This window comes from Mastomys coucha, unplaced genomic scaffold (genome assembly GCF_008632895.1).
Source record: "Mastomys coucha isolate ucsf_1 unplaced genomic scaffold, UCSF_Mcou_1 pScaffold17, whole genome shotgun sequence".
Classification (NCBI taxonomy): domain Eukaryota; kingdom Metazoa; phylum Chordata; class Mammalia; order Rodentia; family Muridae; genus Mastomys; species Mastomys coucha.
The window spans coordinates 17643254-17664187 of NW_022196899.1; the positions used below are offsets into that span (position 1 = coordinate 17643254).

The 20934-nt window shown below is 34.1% G+C and overlaps 1 protein-coding gene across 2 annotated transcripts in view; it reads right to left on the reverse strand.

The window, feature by feature from the left end:
- Naaladl2 (N-acetylated alpha-linked acidic dipeptidase like 2) overlaps window positions 1-20934 on the reverse strand; it is an 880490-nt gene that overhangs the window by 299104 nt on the left and 560452 nt on the right. For both annotated transcript variants that reach the window (XM_031376446.1, XM_031376445.1), the window contains one exon: window positions 17323-17442. In XM_031376446.1, coding sequence (XP_031232306.1) covers window positions 17323-17442 — 120 coding nt within the window. The remainder of the gene's footprint in view (window positions 1-17322; window positions 17443-20934) is intronic.

The window sequence follows — 20934 nt, forward strand, 5'->3', positions numbered from 1 at the left end:
TATCTGTAGCAAACGAGAGTTACATTGTAACCCAGACCTCCTCTGTACATTCACAGAGCACATGGGCAATAACTATGTCTCCACATGACAAAATACAAAGAACAGGATTACCTGTTCATGATTGGGCAATATTGCTAATTCAAATAATGTAACTTGTTGTCAATATATTTCCCAGTTATAGCTATTAAACTTACTTCCTTAAATCGATTAATCAGCTTCTATTCCAATTACCATCCAAGCAATTGCACACACACACACCCACACACACACACACACACACACTCACATACTCACAAACACACACACTTTGTGTTCTGTGAAAAGGACTGTCATTTTTTTCATTTCAGTGAGCTCAGTGTAAAATGTGTTCTTTGCAGTATGTTTTATAAACAAATTGACATTATCAAACCATTATTTCCTTCCCTAATAAAGAATTTGATGTCTGATATTTTCTAACAATAAATATCAACAGTAATTGGCTATATGGCATCCTTAATTTGAAATATAAAATATCAATATAGTAGCATTTTAGCTGAGGTGATAGCAGCTTGATAACATGATTAAAATATATCATGCAGATAAGATTTGTATCTTGCCTAGTATTTAAAAATAATTATGTAATTTAAGTGAAATCTTCAAAACTACAAGTTTTCAGTGATTTGAAAGTACTAGTATAGTTTAATTCTTCACAAATGAAGTGCAAACTATTTCCACAAATGTGCATATTTTAAAAATGTAGCTTTCTTTTTCTTTTAAGAATATTTTCCTAGATAACAAACTTCAAAGATAACAGCAAACATGCATCTTTGTGAACATGCCCAAATTATTCATAGTAAAGGACATTTATCTGTGTAGTATACTCCTATTACTTTCAGCCTTGGTCCAAGTCAAGTATCTAGCTTGGAAAAAAATCTTCTGAGGCATCACATTGACCCTGAGTTAATCTGGTTAACTTGGGGATCTAGCTAATCATGATTTCATTCTACTGTTGTGATTCTGTAAAGAGTAGGTTGGAATAATTATAACTTACATATGTATCTGCTAGCTTGATCTCTGATGATAGACACTGCCTGCTGGAAAACTATGCTTAATCTTTATATGCTTGGCATATACACACTCAATAAAGGCTTATTTCCTCTTCTAATTTTTAGCAAAAAAAGGTTGCAATATTATCAGAACTTCATGCTTGGAATTCTAACCACATCTAAACATATATTCAGTCATCTTTCTCCAAACCAGGAACCACTGCTCTCAATAGAGGAATCTGTATTTGAATTAATAATCTCTTGAGTCTATCCCTGAAGTATCATCTGCACTGAAAAAAATAGATTTTATTTATCTATCTGCATATTTATTGTGTGTGCATATTTGTGTGTGCGTATGGGTTTGTATGAGCACACAAGTGAGCACATACGTGCATATGCATGTATTACATAGGAACATGTCATACTGTACCTCTGGAAGCCAGAGGACAACTTGCAGAATTGAAGATTATTTGTCCACTGTATAGGTTCCATAGATTATACTCAAATCATCAGGCTTGGTGGCCAGGACTTTTATCTGCTGAGCTATCTCACTGTCTCAAAAATGTATTTTTAATAACTATAAAAGCACAGAAATGCCAACAATATGGTTTGTTTGAGTCAAATGAAGCCATGAAATAAAGTTGTTTGTCAAAGACATTTTGATAGATTTCAGAAGACACATTAAATAAAATAGCTGGTTGAAGGACCTTGAAAGACAGGAAAAATAGTAAAAGCAAAAAGCTAAGAAATGAGGCTGAAGATGAGTCAGATGTGCTTACCACTATTCCACAGATCTGAATTTAGATCTCAGAACCTAGGTCTGGTAGCTCCCAACTACTTAAACTACACCTCCCTCTTGTGGTTTCTTAAGGAATCTGCACATACACATACACAAACACACATACCCTCTCAGAGAGTGGGTGGGGGAGAGAGAAGTTTATAAATATTAGCTTCAAATAATATTAATACCTCTCTAGATTTATGTATCAAACAGTGAATTTGGGTGATTTTTTTGGAGTTCTGCCTACAAATCTTAAGATTGTAGAGTTAGAATCAGTTATTCAACTCTATGTCCCTATTTATAAGACTTTATTGAAATGAGCATATAACAATCTGACAAATCAAGCTTCATTTACTATGCCTAATAAAATGTTGAGGAACCTACTAAATGCCCAGAAAAGAAGCATACCATCAACTGTGAATCTCAAAGGAATACATAAATTCTCCATTTCTTTTGCCTTAATAAAATTTCCTATGCCACATCAGTACAAAACTCAATTAGACCACAAGTCTGACTTTATTATATTTTGTAAATTAAGTGAGTTAATCTCAAATAAATAAGTTTTTGAAAACATAGGCTTGAGTAATTACATTTCAATTAAGCATGGGGTATTAAAAACAAGTACCTTAAAAAAATCCTTCATGGATTTTAAATGCAATCAAATGACCTCCTGATCTGAACACATGCATGTGACGACTCACATAGTACTCTAAAGGTTTTCTCCAAGAGATCTGAGTTGTATTGCCTTTGCAAATGCTTTTCAATGACACTAAATGATCCAAGAATACATTGCAGACCATGCCATCTCTGCCAATTGCAGATTCCCTTAGTAACTTCAAAAGCTTTTGGCTAAATAAACTCTGTCTGGAATCTATGGTTACATTTGAAGCTAATAATTTTGAGACTCTTTTTCTTTCCCTTTTAGACACATTTGGTGATTGGAACTGTAACACAGAACAGCAGCCTCTTGAAAGATTCAGATTCAAACAGCCTCCTTTGCAAACTGAAGAGTTCACTGAATATAAAATTACAGTAATTTTAGAAGACTTAGAATCTAATGATTGCTTTAACATTCCTGCAGAGATTTTCTTGATGTTGGCTAATATGTGTCTTTTAGATAAGTATATTTTAGTTCCTCTAATTTTTTTCTTATTGAAAGTGAATAACTTTTAAGATTTTTCTTCCATCAGTATTTCATGTTTAACCTCAGTACTTTTGTAGCAAAGCATTACTTTCCAAAGAACGGGCTGGAAGTTTGTGGAGATAGGCTTTATCGAAATAATCTTCACTGCTGGGCGGTGGTGATGCATGCCTTTAATCCTGGCATTTAGGAGGCAGAGGCAGATGGATTTCTAAGTTTGAGGACAGCCTGATCTACAGAGTGAGTTCCAGGACAGCCAGGGCTACGTAGAGAAACCCTGTCTCGAAGAACCAAAAAAGGAAAAAGAAAAAAAGAAAAAGAAAAAGAAAAAGAAAAAGAAATAAGCTTGACTACATAGGAATTTATGTTTTAGCCTAATTGCATGTCAACCCAGAAGTAAATATTTTCCCTCTCTCTCTCTCTCTCTCTCTCTCTCTCTCTCTCTCTCTCTGTCTGTCTCTTTCTATCTCTCTGTCTTTACAAGTGAGCTCTACTACTTTTATAAACAGAGTGGGAGCAAGCAGTCTCTTTTGAGTAGTTATTTTTTCAAATGGTAATGTGTAGAGGGTTGACCACCATGCTGCCACCCACAGCTGGCATGCACCCTGTTTTGACTAGTGCATACTTTATACATTATCATGTGGATGGATGTGGATGGAGATTTGAATTTCATGGTAGGGGAACTATGAATAAATGTCAGAAGCATTCCCTTATAGGCCTTAGTGTGGGCATACTCTCATTTCTACTGGAGGAATGGATGGGGTTTGTGTATAATGTATATGATACTTGTTTTTCTTCATGATATCATTAAATCATTCTATAGGAACATCGGTGGGTGAAGTGTGAACGTTCTGGTGGTTTAATTAGCTATAGGATGCTGATGGCCTTTGTATTTTTTCCACTGTAGGTATTCATATAAACATGCAACATGTACATTCAACAAAATATATATCTTATAATTCACATTTAATAGTCATTATTTTCTTTGAACTCTGGTTAACTTAGAATAATCTTTGACCTCCCATCCTGTCTGGTTTTCCAAACTGAAGATTTCTTTCACTGCCTTAATCTAACCTTCACTGTCTACTACCCTACACCTCTGTACCTGGATCTATTTCTCTCAGCTTACCTGATAGGCCTCTATCAGAAACCATCATATTTTGCTGAACAAAATTCTAGGTATATCAGATGCATCTTCTCAGCTATCCTCCTTAACCTCAAGTCCTGGCATCCTGGTCTCTGTGGTCAACATTCATGCCTTTGCTACATGGCTCCTCATCATGTCCCTCTTCCAATGATGTCATAGCTCTTCTCTTCTGGATGGGACTTTTTATACCAAACAGTATGTGGTAGCTATGAACAAACGACTCCATGACACGTCATGTCAAAATGCTATCATTTATTTGGGGGAAAGGGGTACTAAAAGAAAATATTGCATGAGAGACACTATAATATGCTCTAATTAAGACAAAAGAAAACAAAAACCAGTTCAAAAGGGAATTAGAGTGATAGTATGTAAACAAAATTCAGTAGAAGGTTCTAAAACATATTCATAAATGACATGATCTAAACAAAATCACCAAATAACAGAGGTAGACAGATTCCCAACTGAACACCTCTTGTCAGCAAATGGAGTTTCCAGTAGTATAAAGGGGTTACAGTTAATTGAGTCATTGCTCTAAGGGATCTCATGGGAATCCTCAGTCAACTCAAGCTGTCACCCAGGTCATATAGATTGTTCTCTACAAATGGATAGCAAAGCCCTATTTGCTGGACAACACCTATGAAGCCCATTCACATGGAATTTGAGCTTGTTCCCACATACGGTTCTTGGTACTGGAAGGCATACGGTACACTATTAAATGAGAAACAAACACCAACCTAGCTATAAATCCTTTGATCTACATGGTGTCCTGCCTGCAAGATTTGCTAATGCAATGGTGGCCCAAAGTTTATGGGAGCAACCAATTAAGATCTGTTGTGACTCAAGGGCCACTCCATGAGATGGAGTCCAAACACAATGTTGCTTGAGTGACCAAGAACCTGAAAGTAGATAGCCCAGGGACCTAGGTGACAACTAAATATTACTACTCTATTAAAAGAACACAAAGATAATGATTCCTAATCACATTCTACATAGGTAAGTACTCTCACTAGAGAAGTTTCCTCATACAACAGATGGGAGCAAATAAATAAACCCACAGTCAGAAAATCTGTAGAGTGAGAGAGACCTGGGAACATTCATCCATATACAAGACATCCCTGTCAAACTACCCATCTCAGGATCAGGGAATCCAGCAGAAAAGGAGGCAGAAAGAGTGTAAGGGCCACAGGGTATAAATAATTCTATTGAAACCCAGAAAACCTATAGATGAACTCAGAGAAACTGAGGCAGCATGATCAGAGAGTAGATGGATCTATACCACATGGGGTCTTAGAGCTGAAAGCACTGGGCACATCCTTAACCCAGAAGCTAGCTCCAATTGAAAACCATTTACAAATAAAAATATAGTTTTCTCCACGGGAGTCTCACTGGGGAAACAAACTGCTCTAGAGGGTAGACTCCACAGCTAAGAGTAGTTGGCCAACAGAACATGAACAGAATTTTGAATGCTTCTTATCTTATAATATCATGTCAGGGCTTTTCCTTGTTTCTTTTCTTTAAAATTGTCTATCTATCTATCTATCTATCTATCTATCATCCATCCATCCATCCATCCATCTATCTATCTATCTATCTATCTATCTATCATCCATCCATCCATCCATCCATCCATCCACCCATCCATCTATCTATCTATCTATCTATCTACCTACCTGCTCTCTTTTTTACTTACCCTACAGGCTTTTGGGTATATACTGTGGCCTTTAGTTGTGTGTATTTATGGGATTTTCCGAGTGTGTGAATGAGTGGGTATCTGCATCTATATCTGTTTTTTTGGTGCCTTTTCTTTGCATCTTTTTCTTTTGTTGGTTTACTTTGTCCTATTCTGGTGTTTTTATTTTATTTTACTTTATATTATTTTATTACTGTCCTTTAGAAGACTGTTTTTATTTCTCTCTCTCCCAAATGAGACGGAAAGGAAATGGTTCTAAATGGGAGAGGCTCTGAGGAGGTACTGGGGGTATTAGAAGGAGAGGAAACTGAAATCTAGATATATTATATGAAAAAAGCTCTTTTCAATTTAAAAAATAATAATTCCTAGGTGACATTTTCAGTTTCAATTATTGGGGTCTGGAATTTATCAGTCAGAAAGTAGGTTATATTTTTTCCATATGAAGATAGCAAAAAAAAGGGTAAGGGGGGTTCACTTGGAAAAGTGGGCAATAGATATCTGTATCTCTCTGTGTGTCTTACAATTTACAAAGTAAATATTGGTCTGCAATATTTACTCAAGTGTTCAGTCATTTGGCACATAGAAATGTGAATTAGGGGTGGTATATCTACTATTCTATAAAGTTACATATTTGCAAATCATCGAGTAAATTGTAGTAAGCCAATGTTGTTCTGTTGCAGAGTAATATTTGACTCAGAAATGTCATGCTTTGGAATTTATTCTACGAAAGTACAAATATGTAGAACAAACCCTGCCTACTAGTCAGGAATGATGGAAATCTTCTGTGTAATAGGTAAAGTGTTCTCTAGTAGTTCTCCTTCCTTTAGAGAGTGAGATACCTGATCAGAAATATGGCACAGCTCAAAGTCAACTTCTGTCTCTCAGAACTGGTGAGAAAATTATCAGACCCTCTGCAATGAACAAAATCAACGGCTAGACTTCACAGTATGTGTGAACTCAAGAATCTTACAGTCACATTAATTGCTTACACAGTGACAGAACAGCACTTTGTTGGACACGTTTCTGGATGCAAAGAGTGTGAGCTGGAACAATCCTTAGGGTTTTGAATCCCTAACTAACAGCGAGCATGTTCATTTAGAATCAAGTGGGCCTCTGTCATTGTAAAGCTGCTAACTTCTTCTGTGAACAACTCTATCTGATTTGCCTTTCCAGAATCTGACTTCCGTTTACCTCATCACCTGGAGATCAATAAATTTGGGAGGTCATTTTTTTTTTGAGCTTATTAGACTTTGTGTACTAAAGGAATTAGCTGAGACTTTTTATCTTCATTGTTCCTTAAATCTTTTAAGCATGGTGGCCTCAGGACAAAATTCTCCTTCAGGCAATACAGTGTGAAACACAACATGGATCAATCCTTATTTTACAATATAAAAACAAATTTATAACTTGCGGAGATAAAAACCTTCCACATTCACATGCTTGCAACTGGTAGCAGGAGACAGCAGGACAGTCATGGAATGGGAGCATCATGCATGCATGTCTTTACAGGTGATGGAGTGATGCTACTTGCCTCGGGGGGTGGCAGAGGCAGAATATGGGGCTCTCTATATTACTGCCTGTCACCACTCAAGCAACATGGTTTAAAACTCAGTAACTCTGTTTTGGGCTCACAGCGTATTAGCAAATATATGGTCACAGTTTGGGAAATGATAGGTTCTTAACTCTCAGGTTACCTTGTTGAAGAAACAAAGGATTTTATCAAGTGGAATCTGTTGAAATGAAAACTTGAAAAAATGAAATAGTTGAAAATTTTGAAATATTTGTTTTAAAAGAGGATCTGTTAATAAAAGTGATATACATACTTACATATATTCATGATGCATACAATTAAATAATAAACATTCATGTATTAGACATTTTTATAAAAAAATTAAAGAGCCACACGAGAGTCATTAGCATATTAAATGCATTTCTATATTTCGTGTCAGTTCATCCATCTACCAATTATAGTGTAATGTGTTTTGAATGAGATCTTTGCAGTAATCCACAAAAAATATTCATATCGCTCTTCCAGTTTTTTTGACAATGTAGCTGTCTGTGTAATCTAGGGAGACATGACTACAGCACTTCTATGAATAGTAAAATTTCAATGATTAATTATAGTTCATTTTAACATGAAGTGTTCACAATTTTTTTCAATGAAAAGTAAAATAAAATAATCCTGAGAGCTAAAAAAGAACGGTTTATAATATACATAGTTATTTTGCACCAACTCCTAAATATACTATAGAGATTTTATACTGGCTCATAATTTTCAGAATCTAAGATGAATTACTGAATTTTATTGAAATTTGTTTAAACTTTCTGATAATTGACTATACAGAGCTTAAAAACTAGTATTTTATTTCATATCTAATTAAAATTTATGCAAAACAATTGATCACTACTCTTCATTTAATTCCAAATCATCCAAGAAAATAATTCTTGACTTTTTGAAAAGATATAGGTTGCCATGGAATATGGTTTTAACTTTGGTGCTATTATTCTGAACATCAATTTTTTTATATAATCCTCAGTGGATCAATGCCCATTTCAGGCTAGCCTATTGCCGTTTTTCTAAAAATATTTCATTTTGTTCTTATGTAGGCTTTTATATGAGTGATGGGAACTGAACTCTGATCCTCTGTAAATGCATTGGGTACTGGTAGCTGTTAACTACTGAGGCATTTCTCCAGCCCTATTAATTTTTTTAAACATTATTTTAAATTAAATCTTTGAGAATTGAAGACAATATATATGAACACATTCACTCCTCTGACAGTCACACCCTGACTAACTCTTAGGTTTTTTTTTTTTTTTTTTTTTTTTTTAACATCCTTCCAATCAATTCTAGTTTGGGTTACCCAACTAGACTTAGGAGTGGAGCCTGCCATCGCATGTGGTTGATCAGCCCTAGGTCACATCCTTAAAGAAAACAGAAACTCTCTTTCAGAAGAGTCAACTATCAGTGGCTCCTAAGATGGTGGTAGAAAATGTCTAAAAAATAAGCTTCTGAATGAGGTAAGATTGTAGCAGGCTATCTCACTTTATTTACTCACAGAACATTTTGATTTAGAGTAATGCCTTTTACAACACAATGGGGAAATGAGTTTAATCAAGGACATGAACTTATTGGATTATTTAATCATTTATTTAATACTATCATTTATTTATTTTCATATTTAAGAAAGTCAAATTATTTTGTTCAACAACAGGACCAACCTAATCACTCAAAGTCAAAATTCATTCCAACATTATTTGAAAATAAGAAATAACAGTAAGCAACGAAAAGTGCCAACAGACACCAAATTCATCCCAGAGAATACCAGGAAAGGGTATTCCTTGTTCTTACCTTTTTAGCTCAAAACTTAAATTCATTTAATTCCTCACAAAAATAATAAAATGTTCAAGTTATTAATGACAACCATCATTCCTGTGGGTGAGGGATAAATGGCAAACTGATGTTATTGATATTTTTCTAAAACTTGTAAGAGATAGTAGATATTCAGATGGGGAAAACCAAACCACAACAAATACTTAGAGTGAATTTCATTTTTAAAAAAATAACAGAAACACATATTGAGCTGTATTAATGACTCTGTAGTTGAATATAGCTATGAAAACTGCTACCAATTCTGGTTTACTACCACCTTACCTGAATGAACAGCTGCTATTTTAAGTCCGGCCAAGCTAATGTCCAGTATAAAAACCCACAGACAAAAAATTACTCATCTCAGGCCATTTTAATAATGGAACATTAATTATGATTGTATGAATGAATTCAAGCATAATTCATTAATGCCCCTAGTTGCTTGGATATCTCTTTGGCTACATAACTCAAACATTTAAGTAATCTGCCTTCTGAATTTCAGGGCTTTAAACAGATCTAAGACTTCCCTTGATATCTAGATTTAAATAAAAAGGGATTTACATATTGTCAGTGTACACTGAACAGAAAACCTCGTAAAACAGTAATAAACTTGAGAGACTGCTGGCTCTTAACACAGAGCAAAGACTTGTAAACCTAGGAGACAGATAGTCTTGCCAATAGAATTACAATTTTAAATAAAAGACTTTGTTGAAGTGGTAAATTAGTGTAAAGAAGGATTTTAAATCAGTATATTAGCTTGTGTGATCATTTTAGTTGACTTGTAGTAGAAGTAGTCACAGAGAAAAAAGATAAATTAAGTGGAACCCATTGAACAACATTAGAATTCCCTATAATCAAGAAAGTGAACATAATTTTTCTCATCAATAAACTGAGTAAATATAATAAAAAATAAACCATAAACAATAGTTACATAATTTGTCAGAAAAGACAGGACAACAAAAATACATTTTAAACAAATTTACTTTTCTCCTTCATGGAAAGAATAGTAATAAAGCAAGCTTCATTTTAGTGTGTCCATTATAATTATCAAAGACAGAGTGAGAAAGAACAAAGACTCTACCATAATTTTCCCATCTTGACTCCATCATAATTTTCCCATCTCATCTCCTATCATCTGCCATACATTCTAGCAGGTACTACACCTCCTATCATCTGCCACACCTTCTATCAGATGCCATTGCCATCTACACAAGTTAAAAATTTTAAAGTATTATACATGAAAATCATATGTGTTTGCAAATCAAATTATATGGAGTGAAAGCAAGGTCACCTTGTAAGGACTGTTCCTGTTCATTATCATAGCATATGGAGAGTCTTCCTTACCCAAACACTGAACAACGTCATGTGCTTAACCTCCATTGCTGGCCACAGTCCTTAGACAGTTACCATTTGTAAGATATGTGTATGGAAAATAATGTTAGGAAAACCCAATAAAATATGGGAATTTATTTAAAGGTAGTATAACAAACTCATTCCAAAGCCTGAATTACTTAACTGGATGAGGAGAATATTCTTCTGGATGAGGAGAGAAATAAAATTTAATAAAGTCGTGCTTGCTAGACTCATATCAACTTGACAATAGCTACAGTAATTTGAGAAGAGATATCTTCAACTGAGAAAATACCCCCAACAAGTTGGCCTGTGGGCAAGTACAGTTTTTTGATTGATGCCTAATGTGGGAGGGTCCAGGTTATTGTGGGTAATGTCACCTGTAGGCAAGTGGTCTTGAGTTATCTAAGAAATCAAACTGAGTAAGCAATGGGGAGCAAGCCAGGATACGATGTTCTTCCATGAATTCTGCTTCAGTTGTATCCAAGTCTTGTGTTTAATTCCTGTCCTGTGTTCCCTCAGTGAAGGATTTTTAAAGTTGAGAGGAGACAAATACTTTCCTCCCCAAACTTACTTAGGTGGTGGTGTTTTATGAGAGCAATAGAAACCTTAAGTCAGACAAAGGTCATGTGCTCTGATTAGGATTTTGATTCATTTAGACAGGATAAATATCAAATCCTCTGATGATAAAGTATGCCGTTTTTCTAAATAAAGTGGTAAGTTTGCAGTTAGCAAAAATAACCTCTATACTGTTTCAAAATGTTAGCATGCTAAATATCATGATGTTTAATCAACTTTCATTTAAAAAATTAGCTGTTACATCACCTTCCAGACATATAAATTGTCAAATAGTGATGGATTAAAACAAAACTTGAAAAGTTGTAAAATCTCTTCTATAATATTCTTTTCATCCCCATGCATACAAGCATTTAAGAGTTACAAGAAACCTGAAGATAGTTGCAAATTATTGGTTGGCTTCTGGATGTTGTGACATTAGTATTGTGATTAAATATGCTCAGAATGTAGTCAGGTTTCAATGGCTCCCAGTATTTTATGTTTGGTACTGAAAGATGTACAGCATTATTTCTCCTTTTGGCCCCTCGAAGGGATGCTACCTTATAATAAAGTCTTCTCCCATATAAGTACTCCAAGGAAATACCTATTCATTACCGTAGAGCTTTAAAGGTAAATGCTAGGGTATGACTACTTACTATATATCATTACAATAAGACATTAAACCAAGAAGAAGTGCTAATAAATACTAGCATTGTTTTTAAATTAGTTTTTGATAACTGCAGTATTTGAACTAATGCTCTTTGAAGTATGCCATAGACTTGTAGGAGGAGCAACGTGCACTCACAGGGGGTTTACGGGCATGACTTTGTCAGTAGCACAGCAGATAAACATAAAACTATTAGCAACAGTATTAGATAAGTGAAAAGGATATTAGCAAAGCTACTTGGAGAAGAACCTAGCAGTCTGGTATCATAGGTACTGGCTTACTTGACTTTGGTTTTGGGAGTCCGTTCATATTTCAATCCACTGTTCTATAATATGTATGTTGGAATTCAGCCTCCTTGCCTCTTTCCTGTGAATTCTGCCTCAGTGTAAATCATACTGGCCCTTTTTTTTTTTTAAAGCTATTATTGCATGCATTATGGGCAATGTCCTATATGCCTGAACCAAAGAGACATTTCATCTGTTCCTGTTGTGCTCGGCAACACCTAAAGCAATTTAATCTACAGCTTGAATTCTCTATGAATGCCCATCCAATAATGACCTCTCTACCAGATTTTGGGGATGCACAAGTAGTACTTACTACTGCCCACTTGGAGGTCCAATGCACTAAAGAATCTGAGTGATTTGATATGCATGTATTGAATATTTTGGTGGAAAGCCTTAGGTTTTAGTCGCTTTCCTTTTGCTGTGGAGAGGACAATATAACCAAAACAACTTATAAAAGAAAGTACATAATGGAGGAATTTCTTATAGTCTCAGAGGGTGTCAGTGACTGTCCTGGTGGGGAGCAAAGTAGCAAACAGAAAGGAGTTCTGGAGAAGTAGCCAAGGGCTTATATTTGATCCACAGACATGAAATGGAAAGTTAACTGCAAATGATGTCCAAAGTCCATCCTCATTTCACATCTCCACCCACTGAGCCACACCTCCTCCACCTAGGCCATACCTCCTCAATTAAAGTTACAGCTATTCCAAAGCCGTACCTCTAAACTCTTCCTGAGTAGTTCCACTAACTGTGGAACAATTATTCAAACATATGAGCCATTTTAATTCAAACCACCACAATTTAAGATGTATAAAAACGTAAAACAAAGTTAAAAGAGCTTACAAGCTTGAAAAACAATTTGACAAGCTCTAAGGTTTTGTGAAATTTTGCCTGTGCCTTGCAGTTTTACATTATCAGTGTCGTCACTTAAATATCCTTAGATTTTTCCAGGTTCTATCAGGTAATTACAAAGCAATATGAGTAGAATCATATGACGAAATTAACTACTTGCACATGTATACATGCTTCAGTTCCTTGAACACTAATCTCTAAGAATTTTCATCTCTTTTGACTTGAGACATACAGAGTACTGACTAATACATGGGTGCTCTATAATCTATGAGAGATAATTTCAAAATCTATGTAAAAAGAACTACATAGCCGGGCAGTGGTGGTACACACCTTTAATCCCAGCACTTGGGAGGCAGAGGCAGGTAGATTTCTGAGTTCGAGGCCAGCCTGGTCTACAGAGTGAGTTCCAGGGCAGCCAGGGCTATACAGAGAAACCCTGTCTCGAAAAACCAAAAAAAAAAAAAAAAAAAAAAAAAAAAAAAAAAAAAAAAAAGAACTACATAGAAACAGAGGTATGTATATGTTTACATTGTTTATTAATGCTTAAAACCATTATTTTTGTATCCATCTTGCCAGCAATGCCATAAGCTATTTTGTATGAAGTCACATGCATTTCATCAATCCAAGCCAAAGTCATTTATTATAGGTTTAGATTTTTAAAATAATTTTTTATTTCAGGGTAATTTATTCAGAAAAGCTAATTAAATATATACACACAGAAAGAGATTTTCACACATACACACACACACACACACACTCAAACGTACACAAAGACTGCATATTTAAATCCTTATTAATGATAGACTGGAAAATCATCCTTAATATTTGTAGTAGGCTAATATAAGTATACATTTTACATATTATAAGGTTCTAGAACAACAATGCACTAAAAAGGATTTCTATAACAATGTGCAATTGTTTTAAACAATGATAAAATTTACATGAAATTCCCAAATGGTGCTGCTATCCCAAACATCAATAATGACATGAGGTTTCTTGAACATTCAGACCATGATGTTTAGACTGTAACTAGTACACTTGCCCGGTGGAACTTCATGCTTTTGTGAAGTAAAGTTATCATGTGTTTACCATGTGATAAAACAATGCTTCATCTACATAAACTGCTAAAACCAATGTCACTATTCAGCCAACACACACACATACGTCTAGGAGAGTAATGTTTCCAGAATTTGTAGACCAGAAATAACTAAGAAAATCCACAGGTGAATTTTTATTTAATTAATGTACTAGCATTTAATATTTGAGTATAATTTGATTTTTATATGATTGCACATAAAGCAAACATTCACACTGCCATTGTAAGTTACATTATTACTGAAGTTTCATCTTGTTCAGAGAAAGATCATGCACAGAAAAGGGAGAGGTAAATTACACTGTGATATATATATATATATATATATATATATATATATATGTATGTGTATATATATATATACATATATATACATATGCTATATATATATATATTTCTTAACATGTTTGTGGACTCAAAAATATTGATATCTAAGTTTTAAAATATAGTTTTCCATCTCTACAACTTAGAGGAATTACAAGTGATCCATTTTGTGTTTGTTAACGTGCGCTTCCATTAAGAAAAGCCCAGTCAATATCTCAGTACCAGAATCAGAAAAGGAAGCACAACAGGAGCCTCAGGTCTTGCCTCTGGGTCATATTTAATTTGTAAGTCACTGAAAGAATATAGCTATTCTGAAAAAATAAATTAATTGGTCATTATTATAAGTTACAAAAATGAAACACTTCTGAAATTAATGAAATACATTAATCAAAGTAATAGAATTTTTCTTTCAATATGAGTTTTAACTAATTTTTATATAATGTTGGTATATAAGTATTTTCAATATAGAATAAAAAATGCTTTTCTCCTAAACAAATATTGGAGAATGAATCTTGTTATGAGCCATTCATTATTTATTCATCCTGCTTCCTCCCGCTTAAATGAATGCACACACTAAGTGCTTTGCAGTTGCTCTCTTTAAAATATTTAGATAAAACTTTTATTTTGTTTTAATTGATTAAATGTGTTCTCTGATGGGTTCAAACCTATATTTAACACATTCTGTTTACTCTCTCTCTTTTTTTACTACATTCTTTGAAGTAATATTAATGCAGAAAATCATAACAGGTCTATATGCAGAAAACATGTGTTTATGGAGTATTCAGCTTTAGATGGAACATCAATATCACACCACCACCATCAAAGGAATGGTAAGAGAGTAAGAAAGATGAAGGCCCTGTGGAGGATCAAAGGAGACACTGTGCTCTGGACATGACAGTACCTCTGCTCTCATGAACTCCAAGAAGTTGTAGTTGCCCAAGTAAGTTGTGTATAAGATTAGCTCAAGACAATCAACATTTCAATATGGAGGATTTGAGGGGCTCTTGGTAGTTGATAGCTGATGGAGAAGACAGTCCTACTTTCCTTAAAATTGTGGTATTTTAGTTGACTGACCATGATGTGTTTAGTTGACTGACCATGCTGGTGGCTCCACACCCACAGGTATACAGGCCTGTAAACCTTAAGAATTGTATTTAACTAATTTAATCCTAGGTCTATGCAATGTGTTAGTGTAAATCACTAGATATACAAAATAAAAGCAAGCAAATAAATGAGGTCTGATCTCTCTTTCTTCTTTTGGGGTTCTTTTTTCTAGTCATTAATTCATTTATAAAAATCTTAACTCCTAGGGGAAAAAATATGCAGCTTATTCCCACTGGTGGATTTCTTTTGGGCTTGATAAGAAGCCAGATAAAATTCATGGCATGCATACTGGAATACAGCTGATCTTAAAAGTACACATTTATCTTTTCAATATTTCTCAGTGTCTTTCTCTTTTGTATGCTGTATGGAATAGTCAATGAAATAGTCAATAGTATAGGTTCTATCAACCTATAAAATAATTTATGAAAGTCATAACTTGATAGTTTGCATTGCATTCCAATCAAGAATTATGGTGACTCAAGACATGCGTCATGATCTCTGTCTAGTTCAGTTCCTGTGGTACTTACTGGAAGCCCTGTTGGTATCTGAAAGGTCATATCCAATGTATGGCAAGAGAGACTCGGGCTTGAAAGGATCTGCACTCCAGAGATGGTGTACATACAGAAGAACAACACAGATAACTTTATGTGCAGTAAAATTTTCAGAAATATTAGTGTGATATCAACTAACAAAGGAGAAAATCATTCTGCATTATTCCTGAGGTATGTAAGAAATAATTATTAATGGATGTCATAAAAATTTGTTGAAAAATATTTTTCATTTTTCCACAAAGATTTCTCCAAATTTCTTTAATTTTGTTTGTTTTGCAAAGTCTCAATTCTTGGACTGAGCCAGTTTCAATCTTACAATCTGGCTTTGGCCTCCAAAGCACTGTGATTCTAGCTATGCATGTGTCAACATACCTAGCCTCATACTTTATCAACATGTTTCATTAATCTATTACTGTACTGTCCCTGCTGAGCTCAACGGGATTCCTCAATAGGACTCCGGAGGCAGCAGTCCGGCTCGGCCCATCAGGTGTTTGGGACCGGAGACAGCTCCAGGGATCAAAGACAGAACCGGTAGCCCAGAATTCAAAAGGAACTGAACCTTTAATCAGCTTTCCTGCCTGGAGCCCTCACTTGCAGGGGCTTGTTTACAGACTGATAAGTTTTTTCCCTGTTCTCACTTCTATGCTAAAAGACATAAGATTGTTTTGCCTTAGGTATAAATATCCCGATTCACTAAGTAAAGATCACACCTTGATAAGAATCTACTTGGTGTTGTTCCTTGTCTCCTAACCCGCTTATTTTCACAGAAACTCGACTTCCCCAGTTCGTGAATCACCCACAGTAGAAGTGAAACTGCGGGCCGGTTTCCTTCATATTATTGTACTGCTGTCTTCAGGAATAGTTATAGTGTTGTTAAAAGAAAACTATGGTAGTTCCAAAATTTATAAAACACAAACCAGTGTGAACAAATACCAAAGGAACTAAGTTTATTACCAAAACAGTTCACCACAAATGTAGAATTAGGAATTTAAGAATGAATTTTGAATTTCAAATAAACTTACATTTTACTATATCTATAGCAGAATGAATCATAATTTCATACAAATATGCCCATAGATAACCTAAGGTAAAATAAATTCAGGTTAAAGGATATTGACTAATAAAACAAAAGCATTACACCTGTAAACTCAGTACTTGGAGGCAGAGTCTACAATGTGAGTTCTAGGCCAGCCAATGCTACATTAGGGGACACCTTCTCTAAACAAACAAAAACTAATAATAATAAAAAAACACCTGATGAAATAATAGGGAATTCCTTAAAATTCTTATAATTTATTTTCTGAATACTTAAATGAAAGAAATCAAGAAACAATAACTTATAGAGCAATACGCTGCCTTATATGATTCTTCTTACATATTGTCCATCTTACCTCCACAACCAGTTGCTGGAGAGATGGAGACGCTACTGGATACAGACTGGAGTTGCCCTGGATAGGGCTATGAAAGCTAATATAAGCCACAGCATTTTTTTGTAGAATCTTCACAAAATCCTGAAACAAAAAGTTGGACAAGTTCTACCATGGGTGCAGTTAAAATAACGCATTCTACTTTATTAGGATGATAAATATTTTGATGCTAAAATATAATACTTATCAGAAACATACTACAAGTAATTTATCGTGTGTTAAGGGGACTTCTTCCTCTCTATGCCAAGTCTTTCTCCAAACTTGGTTTACTCTATTAAGCAGAACTGAACAGCTGTTAAATAGAACTTGTAGAAAGTAATCATTTTAGAGGAAAGGTTTGGAGGGTTAGAATAAGTTGGATTCAATTACAGAACACAAACTGGGAATGTTCATCAGTGACAGTGCCTAATGTGTTACAGTCATTGAATTAGAGAACAGAACTGATCAGCACAGTTAACTGTTGCTGACTGACTTTCCCTATGAAAAAGACAGTTAATTTTGCACAAATAAACTTTTATGTTGAGGGTAATTGGATAAATTAGAATGGTGAGCCTGTGCCTGTGACTGTATAAAAACCCCATGAATACAGTATGTACTAATGACATGGGATCATTCGGTGGCATGGTTTTTCATAGATGACCCTTGCCCTGCAGTGTTGAGGACTACTAACACCACACCACACTGTGAGAGAAAGAAACTAGGGCCTTATATCCTTGGCTTACCTCTGTTTAATGTTGGAAATTCATCTACAAACTTGTGAGAGAAACGAATAATTATTTAAAAGTTTTATAAAAAGAAGACAGTCAGGACTATATATTTACTTGAGCAAGCTACTATCAGAGAAGTCATATGTTAAAATAAGTTTCCTATGGTAGAAAAGATCAGAACTTTGATCTCCTTATTCTAAAATTTGTAATATTTACACAGGAGCATGTGAAAAATATTCTTATAGAAGGAATGGTTTTTTAAAGAAGCCTATTTTAGGAAATGCCTATTTTAGGAAATGTCATAATGTCCCACAAGGATCAGCATCAGTACTAAGTCAATACTCTATTACTTGCATGAGCTACAAATACCATCTACAAGTTTATTGAGCAACATCATCTAATCCTGTTAACTTCAACTGGGCTTCCAAGGGTTCCTATGTAAGCAAATTATAGCAAATTATAGGGAGCAAGAAGGAATACGAACAAAGCTTTTTCTTGCTCACTTCCAGTTGCAATCAATAAAAAGGAAAGTGTTTCATTCTCAGAAGATTGGATAATGGTTATCAGAATGAGCAACTAAGGGTCTATATTTTCCTTCAAATGATGCTGATGAAATATTTTCATGGGATACAGTGATGCAATCAATTATTTGGAATATTAGATACATTGTTATCATCCAACAGTGACTTCTCAATATCCTTGATCAGTTTCTTTACTTCTTTCTTTGTCCAGTTACTCATGTAAGAGGTAAGAAGGCAACTAAGTGTATAACTTTGTTCAGTTTTACGTACACATATATATTAGGAGGACCTACATTTTATGGATATTCAATATACATTATATTATATACATATAGATGTGTGTATACACATACACATACATACACAAATAATTAAATTAGCATTATGACATACTTTGCTCTCTCTCCCTTTGGTAGGTACCCTTACTCCAAGCCATCCTTGACTCTTTTTCACCTTAAGGTGATAGCCTATTTTTCTTTGATTATTACTAATATATATGAACAAATACATAGATGTAATCTCCTGAGCCTATTTTTTTAGGTTTTTTTTATTTTTTATTTTTATATTTTTATTTTTTAGTTTCTTTTTAGTTTATAAGTTTTTCTTTTGGACTCATGTACCATAGCAGTTTTTATATTTAGTCTCTGTTGAGAAATTACAAAGTTGTCAAAAGAAACAATGCATCAACAAAATAATTAAAATTAATTTATATTTTACAAGGCACAAAAATATTTACATAATTTATAAAAGTTGTTCCCATGTATATAAATCCATATTTATTTAATCTTCAACCTATGAGAACTGACAAGTAAATGTTTTGAAGGATTTTTTTGCAATATACTTCTCTACAAATTTGAGTTTAAGCTGTTTAATTTAGGAAGTAATGTGAGAGAAACCTATTCTTTGCAATTTACTCACATTTATTAATTAAATAGTAATATAAATAGATTGTGAAAGTTGTAGACATAATGGTGGCTGTTTAAAAACATTCTTTAAAATATATCCTTAATATTTACTAGAAAATTGAATCATCATTTCCCTGCTTTGTAATTATTTAAAGCTTCACACATCACTGACATGCACAAAATGCTTTTAAATTGTACTTATTTTGAAGTTATGAAATAAATTTTAAAGCTTTGTTTCTGGGTTACTGTTTTTTCATCCAGGAATTTTTAAAAGTTCTCAAAGCAATGGAATTTCTTGACTTGAAGTATACTCTTTGAAATAGAATGTCTCACGACTCACTTGAATAAATGTAAATTGTCTCCCATGGAGCTTGTGAGTCCTGTTGAACATTTTTCAGCTTTAAGACTGTTTACCTTTATGACTATATAAAAAGTAAATGAGGTTTTTCTTTTTCTTTTAAGATTATTTTTAATTTCTTGTGGGTGAATGCTTGTATATATGTCCATACACCATGAGCATGCACGCGGCTCTCTAAGATCGCAGGATGGCATCAGATCCCTAGGAAGTTGCATAGCAAGTAGTTGTGGTCTGCCATATAAGTATTGGGAATAAACCCAGTGCTCTGCAAAATAGCACGTTCTCTGAAACACTGAAACATCTTTTCTAACTCTACAATTTTTTCTATGCCTTACTGATATTTTCCTTAATCTTTATAAGCATTTTATCCTTCTTGAGGGCCTAAGAGAGAATTATGACCATAAATTCCCATTAATCATATTTTTTTCACAAAATAACATTTTGTTCACAAAGAGAGTGAGCAAGTGTTCCATTCGAAACTACATAGATCTTTTGTCTACATGTTTTCTTTGCATCTCTTTGCAAATAATCATAAAAATTACACAAAATATGTGAGAGTTTTACAGTTCTAACAATCCTTTTAGTTATCCACTATCACATTCTACTAGAATATTGTGTCTTCCCGATATATAGCTATACTAAGAATGTTTCAACTCAAATATTACAATTGCTTATTGGCTATATCTCAGTTCTGGATTAAGATTCAAGTTCTTCATTGTAGGTAGATAAGAAGGCAGGAAAGCTAGGGTTGAGTGATAGGGTTGATGGAGTAGATGGAAGAAAGATAGGATGATCATCAATATTTACATGAAATTTCTCACTGCATTGATAACATATCATGATAATTAGTACTTAATATTGTTTGGTAAAACAGATACTTGTATTTGAGTGTGTAATATTCTTTCATTTTCTTTTCCTATTATGTTATCCTCTAAGTAGAAGTATGATGATAAAGTAAACGTTATTGCCATTGGCATGCAGGTAAGTAGGTCTGATATCAATGGAGATATATTAGTTTTTTGAGGCCTTTTGAAAGTTCATTATTTTCTTTGCCTTCAACAATGTTAGACTATAATATATGGAAT